This window comes from Suncus etruscus, chromosome 4 (genome assembly GCF_024139225.1).
Source record: "Suncus etruscus isolate mSunEtr1 chromosome 4, mSunEtr1.pri.cur, whole genome shotgun sequence".
In the NCBI taxonomy this organism is placed as follows: domain Eukaryota; kingdom Metazoa; phylum Chordata; class Mammalia; order Eulipotyphla; family Soricidae; genus Suncus; species Suncus etruscus.
In genome coordinates, this window is record NC_064851.1 from 7,562,285 (window position 1) to 7,579,771 (window position 17,487).

Sequence of the window (17,487 nt, forward strand, 5' to 3'; positions counted from 1 at the left end):
AATCCCGTGCAGTGCTCATGGTATAATCTGGAACAAACACAGGTCTCTTACTTTCAGCCCATTGAGCTCTCTCAGATCCTAGAGTGCAAAGGAAGGTTTTGTCTATTCATGGAAAGGCAATGATCAGGGGCCGGCGAGGTGGCGCTAGAGGTAAGGTGTCTGCCTTACAAGCGCTAGCCAAGGAAAGGACCACGGTTCGATCTCCAGTGTCCCATATGGTCCCCCCAAGCCAGGGGCAATTTCTGAGCGCGTAGCCAGGAGTAGCCCCTGAGCATCTAACGGGTGTGGCCCAAAAAACCAAAAAAAAAAAAAAGAAAGAAAGAAAGGCAATGATCATCACAAGGCATTTTCAAGTAGTTGTATCGACCCATAAAAGAACTCTGATAGGTTGGACAAAGTGGGACGAAAGGGTACCCCTGGTGGAGGGTACTGGTCCTCAAGAAGTGGGTGTGGGGGAACATGGGAGCCCCTCCAAAAAATTAGACCTTTTATTTTTGGAGAGGAACAACACCAGGCTGTGCTTGGGACTTACTATTAGCTCTGGTCTCAAGGAACTTGGGGGGGTGGCATGTGGGGTATAGGGGAGCAAACACCAGTTGGCTCTGTGCTAGGCAGGTACCCTGCCTAATATACTATCTCTCCAGATCCATAAACATTTATAGTCTTTTGTCACTTTATTTAATTTTTTGCTTTTGGGGTCACACCCGACAGCGCTCAGGGGTTACTCCTGGCTCCAAGCTCAGAAATCACTCCTGGCAGGCTCGGGGGACCATATGGGATGCCGGGATTTGATCCACCATCCTTCTATGTGCAAGGCAAACACCTTATCTCCATGCTATCTCTCCGGCCCCATCACTTTATTTTTTTTTTGTTTTTTGTTTTGGTTTTTGGGTCACACCCGGCGGTGCTCAGGGGTTACTCCTGGCTGTTTGCTCAGAAATAGCTCCCGGCAGGCATGGGGGACCATATGGGATGTCCGGATTCGAACCAACCACCTTTGGTCCTGGATCGGCTGCTTGCAAGGCAAACGCCACTGTGCTATCTCTCCGGGCCCACCCATCACTTTATTTTTTAATTGAGATGTCATTGGCTAACAAGTCACATCCCTGGGCCCTACTGTTGTTTTTATTATAGCTATTGTTGCTATACTGACAGGTATAAAGCACATTTCATAGTTGTTATTATTTGAAGAATGCTTTGGGGGTGATTTTGGGGCCACTTATAATAGTGCCTGGGCACAGTTTTATTTTGGCTCTGTGATCAGGGTCACTCCTGGCGGTGCTCAGGGCACCATATACAGTGATGGGAAAAACGGGTGGTTTGCCAAACAAGTACCTTATCCCTGTGCTGTCTCCCCAGTTTTCACCCGACCTCTGTTGAATGCCTACCAGGTGTCTGGGCATTGTGCTTGGCATAGGAAGAAGATCAGCCTCCAGGGATTGGAAAAGGCACTACTACGCATGTCAGTCAGTGTGATTTTAGCAGTGACAGCTGTGAGGAAGGAAGAGTACAGGGCACAGTCAAAACGTCTAAATGGTGTAAGTGGGGGAGGGCACCAGGCAGGAGCAAGCAAGGGCCCTGGCTGGACTCCAAATGCAGGCCCCAATCCCACAGCTGTGCCGGCACTGGAAGCAGTCAGTGCCTCTGCAGGGCGGCCTGTCTGGTAGTGGGGTGGCCTGGGTGCCCCTTGGTTCCCTCCTTGAGAGATCTGCTGCTCCCTTTGCAGCTTGTGTGTTTCAAGGGGGCTCCCCCAACCACTGGCTCATGTCTCCTGACACAGGGTGGATACTCGCTCTGTATCCTTTCCAGGGCCCAGCTCTCTGTCACAGACGTTAGTCTCAAGAGACTTGTGCCCAAGTCACGCCCTGAGAGCCTCTGCCTCAGACTTTTTTTTTTTGGGGGGGCCACACCCCGCGTTGCTCAGGGGTTACTCCTGGCTGTCTGCTCAGAAATAGCTCCTGGCAGGCAAGGGGGACCATATGGGACACCGGGATTCGAACCAACCACCTTTGGTCCTGGATCGGCTGCTTGCAAGGCAAAGGCCGCTGTGCTATCTCTCCGGGCCCTGCCTCAGACTTTTCCCCCTAGAATTGCCCAGACCCCATCCCTCAGCACATGAAGTCTGTGAGTGATGCAGAGATGCAGACAGGGCAAGGCTGAGAAGCTGAGTGAAGCAGAGGTAAGGGAGGGCCCATGGGGAGCAAGGGGACCCGGAATGAGGCCCGGATTTAACAGTCCAGCCTGATTAAACAGATTCCCATGAATTCATCTTGGGCTGGAGCAATAGTACAGCAGGGAGGGCACCATTCTTGCACGCAGCCAACCCAGGTTCCATCTTGCACGCCTCGGCTACACAGAGAGGTCCACTTCTCAGTCAGACACAGGTGAAAGATTGATCATGAAGGTCCGGGGCATGTTGGTGATGGGGAACTCATGACCTCGACAAATATAAACATGGCTTCTCATCTATCCTGCTGCTGGGGACCGGGAGAAAAGGCATCTTTCCAGACCAATGACTGCATACCGGGTGTCAGGGGTTGCATCCAGCAATATTGCATCTGATGTAGCAGCTGCGGCTGGAGTCACCCCGTGATTTAGTCGGTGCTACTCTAATGTCATTTTTCTGCTGTCATTTTTCGAGGTCCACCTGCCTCCCCAGGGGCCAGACAGAAGAATGAAGCAGGAGTGTGGTACAAATTACTTCCTGACATCCGTGGAGGCTTGTCGATGGTGTTATTCATCTCAATTCCTGAGGGGTACAGGATTGCTTCTGGCTTAATCCTGGGGAAGGTAGCCTTCTCGTGGGCTGTTCTCATCGTCAGTTTCTTACACTGCCAACGCTGCCAATCCAAGAGTCAGTGTAGTTATTCTACCGGAGGCTGGATTAGCTCCGCCAGCTATAAAATTAAGGACAGGGAAAAAAAAAAAGTGGGTTTGTGTTCTTTGGTATCAATCACCAGTTTGCTAGTCTCTACCCTGAGAGCCTGGTACAGGGAAGGCATCAGAAAGGGTGTGTTAGAGCGGCCAGGGAGACAGTACAGAGGGCAATGGATGCACTTGTCTTGCATGTGGCGGACCAGGATCCAATCCCCGGCACCCCACAAATGTTCCAGGCTTCCCCATGTCATGCTGAGAGTGACCCCTGAGAGGAGAGTCAGGAGTAAGTCCTAAGTACCATGATGTATTTCCCAAAAACTAAAAAAAAAAAGGAGGGGAGAATGGCTTACTGGGTGGATGAATGGATGCATGGATGAAAGGGGGAAATATTGAATATCTCAGATTCAAATCCTCCAGATTCTTCCCCCTGTGCTCACTTCTTGACTGGCTCATTTAGTGCCATTAACTTAACCTTCTGTCTCCAGGAGCTACCAGTCCCGGGAACCGCTGACTCATCAACCATGACCCAGCATTTGCCATCAGATGTTAATAACCTAACTGTCTCACACAAGATCCATCAGAACAGAATTCTTCTCCAAATCTCCTCCCACAGACTTCCAGACTAAAAAAAAAAAAAAAAAAAAAAATCATTCTTTCAGTTGTTTGGGCCAAAAACCTAGGACTCATTCCTGAGGCCTCTTCCTCTTGCATTTTTTATTTTTTGCTTCTTTTGCTATACACACCCCCAGTCTTATACATATTTTTGCTTCTTTTTCTTCCTTGTACATTTTTTTCTTTGTTAAAATTTTTTTTTGAGGGAGAGACATACCTATTGTGCTCTGGTGTGATTCCCTCTTCAGTGCTCAAGATTTGCTCAGGCAGTGCTCAGAGGACAGACAGTGTGGTGCTGGAAGGGTCTCCCCACCCGTCCCCAACACCTCCCAGGTACAGTCTTGCCAGGCACCACCAGGCCACAAGCACTACTGGACATGATCCTGAGCTTCTGCATGGTGCCAAGTGCCTTTCTCTGCCCTTAAACTGTGGCAAGAAGATCTAGGCATGGGGTTTGCATATGCTGGACCCCTGGCACAGGAGTGGAACAGAGCAGACGAAGGCCTAGAGGACCCCCTGGAACCCCAGTCAGGAGGCTCTGAGCTTTGTCCTTTAAGGCTCTTCCTGTCTGACTAACTCTTTTCTTGGGGGTGGAGAGTGTGCAGGAAGTGAGGGTGCGCCTAAGCTCTGATATTTGCTATTAGGGGTTCACGGTGAAAGCCTCAGGAACTGAGATTGCTCCAAATGCAGGAACACTTTGCAGCTAGAGGCTGGGCAAGCCCCTGCATTGTTCTCCAGGTAGGAAATGTGGTCCAATTCCCAGCACTCTTGTAAAAAAATAAATAAATAAATAAATATTAAAAACTAAGAAATCAGGGTCAGAGTGACAGCATAGCAGTAGGGCATTTGCCTTGCATGCTGTTGATCTGGGACAGACATGGGTTTGATCCTCAGCATCCCACATGGTCCCCTGAGCCAGCCAGGAGCAAATTCAGAACACAGAGCCAGGAATAACCCCTGAGCACCGCCCAACCTCACAGAGTCAAACATTTGGGGGCCCTAAGGCCCTGCCAGTCTGTCCCCTTCAGACCCTGTGACCCTTGGCTTGTTCCCAGCTGTCCAGTCCTTCTCAGCCCAGCCCTAGACAGTCAGTCAGTCAGACAGACAGACAGACAGACAGACAGCTCCTGGGCTGCCTCTGAGAGCCTCAGACATTCTATTCCAGCCACTTGATTCCTGGGAGGGATGAAGTCGCTTTTCCAGGTACTGCAGTCACCTGTGCACCCATCCCCACCTGGCCCCTGGGGTCCTGACTCTAGGACCCTTGCAGCCTGCAGGCGAGGAGTCCCAGGGGCCGGCGGGGCCGGGAAGGGAGCCCCCCATAGCACGCCTGGGGCCCCACCCGTCGTGCTCCCCGAAAGCCGGCTCCAGGGGGGCGGCCAGCCAGGAGCGAGCGTGGCTGCGGTGGCGCGCGCGGGAGCGAAGAGGTTAAGGAGCGTCGGCTCCGAATGTTAATGTGTCTAGGTGATGTCAGTGGAGCCGGGAAGGAGGCAGAGGGGCCGGGAGGCGACGGTGGCTCCAGGCAGCCGAGGCCAGGCGGACCCCCATCCCCAGGGCTCCTGCCGCAGCCTGCGGGGGTGGCCGCAGGGATGGACCCGGCCGGCGCGATGCTGCTCCCGCCGCCCGGCCCCAACGCCAGCAACGCTTCGGAGGTGCCCGACAACCTCACCTCGGAGGGTGAGTCCCCCAGCCAAGGGTTGCGGGGTGCTCCCTCCGCTGCAGGGGGTGGAGGGGTGGAGGGGCCCTTGGCCGTGTCCTCCCCCCCAAATTGCAGCCCAAGTGCTCGGGGAAACTTTGGGGACAGTTCCCGCAGTCTGCTGCAGGAGGGGACGGGCCAGAGGGCAGAGGCGCCGGCCACAAGTACTCTAGGGACAGGGGTGGCCCCTTGAGTTCTAAACAGGCTTTGCAGGGGGAAAAAAAATTAAAATCACGCAAGAAAAACTGGAGGACAGATAGACAGTATGTGGGGAGACCGAGGATGCTCCCTTCCATCACCCAGCTAGGACTGACTGCGGATGGGGTTCTCTGGGGGGGCTCTGAGGTTGTCCTGGGTTTTCTTCCAGGGGTTCAACTTTGCAGAGGGAAGGAGCAGCTTTCTGACATTCCTTCCAGAGCCCCCCTGTGCCCCGGAATTCTAGCTTGGAAGAAGAGGAGAAGGGAAGGGAAGGGTAGGGGGATACAAGGTGGGGAAGGTTGGCATGGAGGAAGGGGAATTTTCAGTGGCCAGGAATCCAGTTTGGGTCCCCTCTACTAGGGGAGGGGGCTGCAGGGGCTCCTGGGGGACCAAGGAAGATCCCTCAGGGGAAGCAGCCGGGGCAAAGCCACCAGATAGCCAGCCTTGGAGATGCCCACCAACCAATGCACACACAGCTTCTAACCAAGCTGCTGCTGAGAGCAAACAATCCGGGCTGCCCACAGGAGAAACCCCGGCTCCCGTGTGCAAGCAAGCATGCAGACACATGCGAGCACACGCAGGCAGGAACACGCGAGCACGCGGACATGCATGCCTGTCTGGGTTTTTTTTTTCCAAGTGACTGCTCAGAGCAGCTCGAGAGCACTGTGGCAGAAAAGCAGCAGCAGGCAGAGGACTTGGGGGGCAAACAGGTGGTACAAGAGAATCTGGTCGAATTAACCAGGTTATGGAGAGGCGCAACATGAGGAGAGGAACTGAGCCAGAGGGTTGATTGTCCTTGGGCGGTGGGCTCAGAGCTCAGGGTAGACAATGACGGTGCAAGCCAATCCAAGATCAGAGACTGGGCCGGGGTCTGATGGTGGCACTTGCTTGTTTCTCCCCTTCCGTGCCCAGGGCTGCGTCCCCGCTCTGGGAGCGTTTCCTATATCAACATCATCATGCCATCCGTGTTCGGCACCATCTGCCTGCTGGGCATCGTGGGCAACTCCACGGTCATCTTCGCCGTGGTGAAGAAATCCAAGCTGCATTGGTGCAACAACGTGCCGGACATCTTCATCATCAACCTCTCAGTGGTGGACCTCCTCTTCCTCCTGGGGATGCCCTTCATGATCCATCAGCTCATGGGCAATGGCGTCTGGCACTTCGGTGAGACCATGTGCACGCTCATCACGGCCATGGACGCCAATAGCCAGTTCACCAGCACCTACATCCTGACCGCCATGGCCATCGACCGCTACCTGGCCACTGTGCACCCCATCTCCTCCACCAAGTTCCGGAAGCCGTCCGTGGCCACCCTGGTGATCTGCCTCCTGTGGGCGCTGTCCTTCATCAGCATCACGCCCGTGTGGCTCTATGCCAGGCTCATCCCCTTCCCGGGGGGCACCGTGGGCTGTGGCATTCGCCTGCCCAAGCCCGACACGGACCTCTACTGGTTCACCCTGTACCAGTTCTTCCTGGCCTTCGCCCTGCCCTTCGTGGTCATCACGGCCGCCTATGTGAGGATCCTGCAGCGCATGGCATCCTCCGTGGCCCCCGCGTCACAACGCAGCATCCGGCTGCGGACCAAGCGGGTGACCCGCACGGCCATCGCCATCTGCTTGGTGTTCTTTGTGTGCTGGGCGCCCTACTACGTGCTCCAGCTGACCCAGCTGTCCATCAGCCGCCCCACGCTCACCTTCGTCTACCTGTACAACGCGGCCATCAGCCTCGGCTATGCCAACAGCTGCCTCAACCCCTTCGTGTACATTGTGCTCTGTGAGACCTTCCGCAAACGCCTGGTCCTGTCGGTCAAGCCCGCCGCCCTGGGGCAGCTGCGCACGGTCAGCACCGCCCAGACGGTGGACGAGGAGCGGACAGATAGTAAAGGCACCTGAAAGAAAGCAAAGCGAAGGGTCTCCGCTGCCTCCAGGACTCGCTGGAAGCCATTCTGGGAGGCTGCTGGGTGTATGTGTGGGGAGGAGAGGGTGGTCACTGCAGCTAGGACACCCCCCCTCCCAGGACCCTCACACTACCAGAAACCCCCTTGGCAGCACAGTAGGAACTCTTTGGGGAAGATAGAGGGTGAGTGATATGGTATGAGAGTCGGGTGGAGCTTTCTCACCACCAGCTGCCAATGGTGGTTTCTGGAAGGGCTAGTTTGGAACGGGAGCTGGAGCTAGGGCGTTGTTTGCTCACACACACACACACACACACGCACACACACACACACACACACACACACACACACACACACACGGAGTCCTGCCACCCCGGCCTTCTCTGTCCCTCCTTTCTCCCAAGCTGGAGTGCTATGAAAGCAAAGCATGTTGTCTGAGTTCTAGTGTCTGTCCGTTTCTCTCCATCTCAGGGGTGCATGTCTGTGGGGGGCAGCTTAGTTGACAGGGTGGAAAAGCCCAAGTTGTTGTTAGGAGATCCACTAACTGGTGGATCCACAACAATGCTGAGGCTCCTGGGAATGGGGAGATGGGGTTGAAGTTCAAGAAGAAGGAAAGGGCGTGGGGTGGGGAGTTTTCACCATTGTGTGCTATTGTCTTTGTGGGGGCACGTCTGTTCATCCCCACACCCCTGAGGCAGTGTCCACTCGTGTCCTGCAGCAGCTGGGTTCACCCCAAAGCCTGCCACCCCTCTGTTTGCTCCCGCCCTTCTCCCCACCATTTCCCTCCCAATAAAACTAAATAAAGGGCAAACTTGCCTTGCACACTGCTGGTTCCTGTCTGATATCAGCACTGCACGGACCGACCCCTGGGCATAGATCTTGGAGTAGCTCTGAACATGGTTGGGTGTTCCCCCCCCCAATAAAACAATAATATAAGTAAAATTCAATCGGCATACACATCACTCCGGAAACCAACTGGGGGAGGGTGGAGAATATGGGAAAAACAAAATGTAGAATTCTTGGATTCAGTCAGGGTTTAACATGCATTTTGGGGAGCAAAAATTGGGGTTCTTGGGATGGAGTACAGAGTAGGGCGTTTGCCTTGCACACGGGCGACCAGGGTTGGATCTCCAGCATTCCATCTGGTCACCGGAGCCTGCCAGGAGTGATTTCTAAGTGCAGAGCTAGGAGTAACCCCTGAGTGCCACCAGGTGTGGCCCAAAATCTAAAAAGAAGAAAAGAAAATGGGGGTTCAGTTGGTCTGAACCTGTAGGGAAGGGGGCTTAGTGACGCCAACAGAGCGCTGCCTGATCAAGCAGGGGGCTTTTTCTGGGGCTCTGCTTCACGTGTCCTGCTCAGCATCACTTGGGAGTCACCTTCATTGGGCCCTCAGGGGCCCCAACCTCCCCACCAGCCCCCCGCTGAGTCACCCCTCGCAGTCACAGTCGCAGAGCGCCACTGAGCTCTGCCAGAGCCGAGCTGGGCAGGGAGATTACAGATGGGACTTCTGGGCAGTCGCCAAAGCTGCTGCTTCTTGCGTCTTGGCCGCCAGGGGCTGGGAGCCAGGATTCCCGCACAAAGAGCCCCACGGGGCGGGCGTGGGGGAGCCCGTGGGAGCAAATGAGCACCAGACTGGATCAGACCCATCCTCACAGCAGGTCTCACTGCAGCAGGGAGCCTGTTTAGAAAACTTCAGGCCGCGCCTTTGGGGTCCAGGGAGCTCATTTAGGCTCATTAGCGGAGTCTCTCCTGGCGCATGGTCTCCTCCACCCAGACAGGTCCACAGCTGCGCCTGGAGCTGCCACGGGGGTCCAGATCAGCCAACATCCAATCAAATCCCAGAGATTTTGGGGGGATATGTGGGGGTGGGGGAAAGGGGATTGGAAGGTGGGGGGCTTACCCACGAGTTCCAGAAAAAGAGGTTCTTCTGCAGTTTGCCTGTGAGGGACTACCAGGTGTCACACCCTCTGTCCCTCCTCTCCATTCCAGGAGCCTGGTGGTCTCTTCCAGGAAATTCCAATGACCAAGTCTGCAGCTCCCCAAAGTGGGTGGCCCCAGGGAAAGCCCCATCCTCAGCTTTCAGACCCTAGTGGAGGTCAATGAGGAGCAGGGAAATGAATGGTGCCAGGAACACAAAAGGTAGAGGATGAGAGGAGAGAGGGTCAGGGAGGAAGGGAAGCAGGGAGGTTGAGAAGGAAGGGAGGGGCTAGAGCAATAGCAAAGAGTCTGACCTAGGTTCAATCCCTGGCATCTCATAGATCTCCTGAGCCTCTGAGGAGTGATTTCTAAGTGCAGAGCCAGGAAGAACCCCTGATTGCCACCAGGTATGCCCCCAAAAGTATAAAGGAAGGAAGGAAGTGAGGGAGAGAGGGAAAGAAGGAAGGAAGGAAGGAAGGAAGGAAGGAAGGAAGGAAGGAAGGAAGGAAGGAAGGAAGGAAGGAAGGAAGGAAGGAGGGAGGGAGGGAGGGAGGGAGGGAGGGTGGGAAGGTGGTGGGAGGGTGGGAGGGTGGAGAGAGCGCTAAGACCTAGAGCACAGCATTACACAGGAGGGGTCCCGAGTTCAATCCCTGGCACTGCCAGTTCCTCTAAGCACAGCTGGGAGTGACTGGGTCCCTGAGCATTGCCAGGGGAACTTAAGTTAGAAGGTGGAGTGGTTATAATGCATGGGGCCATCTTGTTGTTCACAGAGAGGGAACAGAAGTAGTGCATGGGGCTATACAGGGCTCAGTGATGGGGCATTCTGGGCTCTATCACCAGCACCAAAAGAACAAGTGTGCGCAGGGATGGAGCCATAGCACAGGGAGGAGGGCGCTTGCCTGGTGGAGTTCACCAAAATCCCATCTGATCCCCCAGGCACTGCTAGGAATAATTCCTGAGGGCAGATCAGGAGTAACCCTGAGCATCACCAGGTATGACACACCCATAATAAAAATAAAGGAGTCTATGCAGAGGGGTGGTGGTGGGCCCATGTCTCTTCACGGTGGCTCCAGGGATAAGGACATGAAGAAGGAAGAGGACTGAGTCGAGGGTTGGGGGAAGAAGGGGGTGCTGTGGGGTAGAGAGAGTCCTTATATCTGGCCACTCCTCTCCCAGGGACCCAGCAATGCATCTCCCCAAGCCCCCCTGACTGCTCCCTCATCTACTCCCAGGACAACATCCCCTTTCTCAGAGGGAGGGTGCTAGTACTAAACTCACCCAGGGTGGGAGGAATTCTGACCTCATGGTGAGACAAATCAGGTGATGGGGTGGGGGTATTAAAGCCGGGGCTCCCGCAGCTGAAACTTCTGCAGCTGCTCCAGCCCACTGACCTAGTGCGTTGGCCTTGCTCCACACTCACTGAAGAAACAAGCCTGGAAGGGTCAGAGCCATAGTACAGTGGGGAGGGTGTTTGTCTTGCATGTGGCTAACCAGGTTTTGATCCCCTGTATCTCACAGGGTCCCCTGAACACTGCCAGGGTTCACTCCTGAGCACAGAACTGGGATAGTCTCTGAGTACTGACAGGTATGGTTGCCTAACCCATCCACCAAAAAATAAAAAAAAAGGGGGGACTGGAGCGGTGGCGCAAGCTGTAGGGCATTTGCCTTATATGCACTAACCTAGGATGGATTATGGTTTGATCCCCAGCATCCCATATGGTCCTCGAAGCCAGGAGTGATTTCTGAGCACATAGCCAAGAGTAACCCCTGAGCGTCACCGGGTGTGGCCCAAAAACCAAAATAAAAAATAAAAAAATTGGGGCCGGCGAGGTGGCACTAGAGGTAAAGTGTCTGCTTTGCAAGCGCTAGCCAAGGATCAGGATCTCGGTTCGATCCCCCGGTGTCCCATATGGTCCCCCCAAGCCAGGGGCGATTTCTGAGTGCTTAGCCAGAAGTAACCCCTGAGCATCGAACAGGTGTGGCCCAAAAAAAAACAAAACAAAAAAATTAAAAAAAAATTAAAAATATAAAGAGAAAGAGAGAGAGAGAAGAAGGATGTTTTTCCTGAGACCTTTGAATGCCTTGTGACATTCTGTGGCCATTCTCCTTTTGTGCCCACACTTCAGAGGACTCCACTGCCTCTTGGAGGTTAATGGACCTGCTCTAGCTCCAGAAGATGGACAACACCATGGTCCCAAACTCGGTGTGTGTGACTTTCAAGGCCCCACACTGTGGCCTCTTCCCTCATACCCATCCTGATCTCTCTCTCTCTCTCTCTCTCTCTCTCTCTCTCTCTCTCTCTCTCTCTCTCTCTCTCTCTCTCTCTCTCTCTCTCTCTCTTTCACACACACACACACACACACACCCCAGACTTCACACTCACTGCTTTGCCCAGGCAGCCCTGATGGGGTTCTCACTTGTTCTCTCTCATGGATTGAACTGTATCTCATTCCCTCACCAAAAAAAGACCTTCAAAGTCTTAACATCAGATGCCAGAATGTGGCCTTGTTTGAAAAAAAAAAAAAGGGGGGGGTTTAGATTGTACTCAGTTCAGATGAGGACTAATACAGTATGGTGAGTCATAATACAGTATGACTGGAATCATTTTGCTTGTTTGTTTGTTTGTTTGTGGCTTCCCTAAGAGGTATTCAGGGGCTACTCTCAACTTGGTGCTTGAGGGCTGCTCCTGGTGATGTGTGGGGCGACCAGGTGAGCCCAAGATGGAACTGGGGCCTCCTGCAAACAAAGCCTGTGCTCAGCCCCGTGAGTGTCTCCCGGGGGTGTTTGGTCATGGGACAGAGTAGAGAAGGATAAAATGCAGGGTGAAGGGGGGGACACGAGGTCTGGAGAATTCTATAGCCTACAATACCATGGGGAGCTCCCTGGGTGATGCTGATATGCCCGGTCCAAAGTGGCATTTGCTGGCCCTAGGTACCTGACCTCACCAGGTTGTCTGTCAAAGTCCTGTGTGTTGGGGTCGGGAGCAGATATACCTGCCACTCCTCTTCCATGTGCTTCCTTCTTGTCTCGGACCCCAGTGGTCTGCCTATGCCCGTTTTGTTTCTGGAGTCCCTTGCTGACCTCCTTTCTCTGAGAGTTCTGCCTCCTTCTTCTCCTCTTCCTCTGCCACCTTCTCCTCCTCCTCTAGAGACAGCTGGAGCAGCCAAGGTGAGCTACCTTCTCTACCCTTGTTTCGAATTGGAGCCATGACCAAAGGTGCTCAAGTCTATTACTTCTGGTTTGGTGTTCAGAAGGCACTCCTGACAGGGCCGGGCGGTGGCGCTAAAGGTAAGGTGCCTGCCTTGCCTGCGCTAGCCTTGGACAGATGGCGGTTTGATCCCCCGGTGTCCCATATGGTCCCCCAAGCCAGGAGCAACTTCTGAGCACATAGCCAGGAGTAACCCCTGAGCATTACCGGGTGTGGCCCAAAAAAAAAAAAAAAAGAAGGCACTCCTGACAGTGCTCCAGATCTATGTGAGACTGGGATTAAACATGGGTATTTAGTTAGCCAGAGGGGAAGGGTACTTGCCTTGCAATATATACAATCCTTGGCTCCTTGTACACAGGAGTAATTCCTGAGTGTGGAGCCAGGGAGTAAGCCCTTAGCATTCTGATATGACCTAAAAAAAATAATAATAATATAATTATAATAAATAAATAAGATTTAAAAACCTGGCATTCTGCAAGGCAAAACATGCAGTCCAGCCTGTGAAATACCTCTCGGTCTGTTTATTCATTCCTTTTATTGGTTTTTGGGTCATACCTGTTTTTTAGTGCTCAGGGGTTACTCCTGGCTCTGCATTCAGGAATCACCTCTGGCAGGCTCGGGGACCATATGGGATGCTGGGAATCAAACCTGGGTCCGTCCTGGGTCAGTTGCATGCAAGGCAAATGCCCTACCTCTGTGCTATTGCTCCAACCCCTTTATTCACTCATGATTTCATGTGTGTGTGTGTGTGTGTGTTGGTTTTTGAATCATACCTGGCAGCGCTTAGGGGTTACTCATGGCTCTATGCTCAGAAACCGCTCCTAGCAAGCTCGGAGGACCATATGGGATGCCGGGATTCGAACCACCGTCCTTCCGCAGCAAGGCAGATGTCTTACCTCCATGCTAACTCTTCGGCCCGATTTCTCCTGTGTTACCGGCCTAACACAGCCTTCCCTGAAAAGCTTCAGCAATTGTTTCCAAAATAAACACAGTGTTCACAGTAAAGGTCATGGGACCACCAGGGGTTGGAGTCAGGACCCGGAGCTTCTAGTTCAAAAAATCCAGGAATGGCATTTGATTTTCATGCATCTGACCCAGATTTGTTCTCCCACGCCTCAAATATGGTCCCCCAAGCTCTGCCGGGAGTAAGCCCTGAGCATTGCCAGGTGTGGCCCAAAACCAAAAGATAGTGAAGAAGGCAGGCAAAGCCCCTGTGATGCTCCTACATTCCAGGCTTGCATCCCTGCCTATGGCCAATACTTTCCTTTCAGGTATCTCTCCAAAGTATGTCCCTCCCTCACAAACACCCCCAAAAGGACCATGAGGACAAACCCTAGATTCAGGGGCTTTAACAAATGGCCTCTTCTCTGAAAACTTCTGCTGTCTCCTCATCTGTATATGGAGGACAGGGCAGTATGCCTCCAGCATGGGGTTGATGGTGCGTCAGCCAACTTGAGGGGGGCAGGTCTACCCCCCGAAACTATCAGCCAACATAAGGTATTCTTGGCAGGGCAGGGTTTATGTGGGCAGATCAAGGCCTTCTCTGATAACTTCGTGGGTGGCTGTGGGCAGGACCTATGTCACGGGCTGTGGTCGCTGTGAGTCGCCTCTGCATGGCCGTCACCACCTAGTCAAGCTGTTTCAGTTCTCAGCAGGCAAGTGGCTGCCACCTCCACCAGGTCTGTGAGTCAGGCTTGGTCTGTCAGAATGGGGAGGAGAGACAGAGGCCCCCCCTCCCAGAGGCCAGGACCGAAGCTGGCCAATGGGCCTTAGGATCCCTGAGTCCCTTGCATGTAGAAGCAAGTTTGGAAGGCCTTGCAGCTCTGCCCTCACCCGTTCGCTGTGCCGCCCTGTAGCTGGGCCTGAAGCCTTTCCCCAGGTCCCCTTTCCCCATTGCAAGGCCCCTGGATCTACCCCACAAAGGCAGCCTGGAGGAACACTCTGGCCCAGTGAGTATAAGTTTGATGCCAAGAATTTTATTCCCTGTGCTGGGTTCTGGTTTCACTCTCTCTCACCGGGGAAAAGGAACGAAGAGACGTTTTTATCTTTGCAGCCTCCCTTAAACATTTCTCAAACAAATGCCTCAAGAGAACTTGTCTATGGTCCTCAGAGAAGTCAACCTTTATGTGAGGTTTTGGTATTTTGTTTTTGTCTGGTATAAGACTTAAAAACATGTTTTAAAATTTAGTTGCCAGCTTTTAAAGTTATAAATTCGCTTTAAAATTTTGGAAGCTGGCCCAGGGAGATGACTCAAGGGCTCAGTGTGTTTTGCACGCAGGAGGCCTAGGTTTGAACCCTGACAGTGCAGGGCCCCTGAGCCAGATATAGCAGCTGAGTACCGCTAGTTATGTCAATCAAATTAAACCAAACCAGACCAGATCAGACTAAACTAGACCAAACTGGACCAAACCAGATCAGACCAGACCAGACCAGACCAAAGAGGGCCTGAAAGATCTTGCCTAGCTGTGGCTACCTCCCTGATTCAAAACCCAACACCACAGAGTTCCCCCAAAACACTGCCATGTGTAACTGCTGAACACTGCGAATGTGGTCCCCCAAAACAAAACAAAACAAAGACTTTGGGGGTCTGACTCAGTGGCAGAGCCTCTGCCTTGCAAGAGTTCAGTCTCTGGCATCACCCCCATATTGCTGGGTATGATTCTCAGCACACAAGCAAGTATGCCCTCCCAGACCCCGCAGCAACAAAGACAACAACCCCCATAAAGAAATGGAAAATTCAGGTGACCTGTATATCTTGAAACCACAAATAAGGAAAGAACTTTCTGAATTTTCTGGCTCTAAGCACCTGCCTTCCTAGATTGCACCCCCACTCCCACCCCCACATTGGAGCTGTGGGGCTGAGCTTTAGCAGAGCTCGCAGAAGCCTGCAGTCCTCTTCCCAGCTGCGTCCCAATGGGCTCCTTTCAGCACTGAAGTGACTGGCCGGGGCACTGCAGTCATTTTCTTTCTTTTTTATTTTATTGAAATCACTGTGATTTACAAAATTCTTCATAGTTGGATTTTAGACATACAATGAATCAGGGCCAATCCTACCACCAGTGTCCCCCTCCCTACACCAATGTTCCCCAGGTGCATCCCATACCAGCCCCATAGTCCCCCAGCCTGACAGTATAACAGGCCCATTTTAAGTTTAGATTGTTAGGTTTTGGGTCTCTTGATTCCACTGTTGTTGCCTTCGGCTTGGATATTTAGTTCTGTCCTTTTTCAACATTACCAATGCACCTGAGGCCACCTGTCCCCATCCTTTTAAATTTGTCTTTCTCCTCTCCCACTCAGTTTCTTTTCTTCCTCTCACTATACTCTGGGGCCAAGGGTATAGTCATTTACTTTCATAGCAGAGTCCTAGTCAGATAGAGACTGTGAACCACACCACAAGCTCTGCATTGTTTTGTTGTTCCTGTTGTTGTTTAACTATCACCATGGGAAGGTGTGAACCATCTAAGTGAGAACTGGAGAGAACCCACTGGCTGGGGCACATGGTTTTGCCTGCAGGAGATTCAGGCTCAAGGATCCAAGGTCCACAAGGTCCCTGAGCATTGCCAGAAGCAGCTTCTGGGGATTGGGCCTGTAAGCACCACAGCATGCATACAACCCAAAGCCAAAACAACAACAACAACAACAACAATAAAAATAACTTTAAAATAACATGATCAAATTTTACTTTAGAATTGTTTGCCAAGTTGCTAGTTTGGTTTTGACAGTGCAGGAATTAAACCCAGGGGCCTCCCACAGGCCTCATAACTCAACTCTACAGCTGAGTTATACCCCCTTAGGATCTAGAAACATTGTACTGGCTCCCGGAGGGAGAACAGAACAGAAGTGGGTGAGAAATGAAAGGGAAGGAAGTGCCTACAACAGCTGTTCAGGCAAGATGTGGTGATGCCAGGATCCACCGTGGCAAAGGAGATAACAGAGATGGAGAAAGGTGAAAGGTTTTTTTTTAATTTTCTTTTAGAAGCCACATCTGGTAGTGCTCAGGGGTTACTCTTGGCTCTACACTCAGGAATCACTCTTGGTGGTACTCAGAGGACCATATGGGATGTGGAAAATAGGACAGGGTTGGCCTCTGACATCTCTCCAGCCCCAGGTAAAAGACTTGTGAAGCAGGAGCAATAGGGCCTGAGTTGGTGAAGGATTTCAGAAGAGCAGCAGGTACAGGCATCTCCTGTGCCCATGGCTAGACGGGAGGACGGGAGATGGAAAAGATTTAAAGTCTAACTCTTGGCTAGGATCTCCTTTTCACCTGAGTCCTGGCAGCATTTTTGCTTTTGACCCCTGCACTGAAGCAGTAAGTACTGTTGTGTATTATAAGGTTTAAAAAAGCAATCTTTTTTTTTTTTTTGGTTAAACACAGAAAGCAGCAGGCCAGAGGGATAGTAAGTATAGTGAGGAGGGTATTTACTTTGCATGTGGCTGAGCCAGCACCTCATATGGTCCCCTGAACCCCACAGGAGTAATTCCTGAGCATAGACTCAAGGAGCAAGCCCAGGGCATGCCTCAGTGCGGCTCAACTGCACTCTTCCAAAATAAACAATGAACACTGAAAGCACGTAAGGCTAGACCTAGTCCTTAAAAAATATTGTTATACAGGGGCCGGAGAGATAGCACAGTAGGGCGTTTGCCTTGCATGTGGCCAACCTAGTAGGGACCTGGCTCGATTCCTGGTACCCCAAATGGTCCTCCAGCCTGCCAGGGATGATTTCTGAGTGCAGAGCCAAGAGGACCCCTGAGCTCTGCTGGGTGTGGCCCAGAAACCAATCAATCAATGAATCAATCAATCAATAAAGTTTAAAAATATTGCTATTACTTAATATCTTTTCTATTCCATTAGCCTATGTGAAATCTGCTCTGAAATCTTTTTTTTAATTTCTTTATATTTTGGGGGAGAGAATCACACACGATAGTGCTCGGGGGTTACTCCTGGTTCTACACTAAGGAATCACTCCTGGCAGGCTCAGGAGACCATATGAGATGCCATGGATCAAATCTCTGTCGGTTGCATGCAAGGCAAGCACCCCACCCACTGTTATATCCCTCAGACTTCTCTGGAATCTTTTCTTTCTT

General features: G+C 52.4%; 1 protein-coding gene across 1 annotated transcript; it reads left to right on the top strand.

The window, feature by feature from the left end:
- The first annotated feature begins 4,958 nt into the window (after nucleotides 1-4,958).
- Nucleotides 4,959-7,446, top strand: MCHR1 (melanin concentrating hormone receptor 1). The gene is made up of 2 exons (XM_049771660.1): nucleotides 4,959-5,166; nucleotides 6,296-7,446. The coding sequence occupies exons 1-2, from the start codon at nucleotides 5,079-5,081 to the stop codon at nucleotides 7,273-7,275; spliced, it is 1,068 nt and encodes a 355-aa protein (XP_049627617.1). The 5' UTR covers nucleotides 4,959-5,078; the 3' UTR covers nucleotides 7,276-7,446.
- The last annotated feature ends 10,041 nt before the right edge of the window (nucleotides 7,447-17,487 follow it).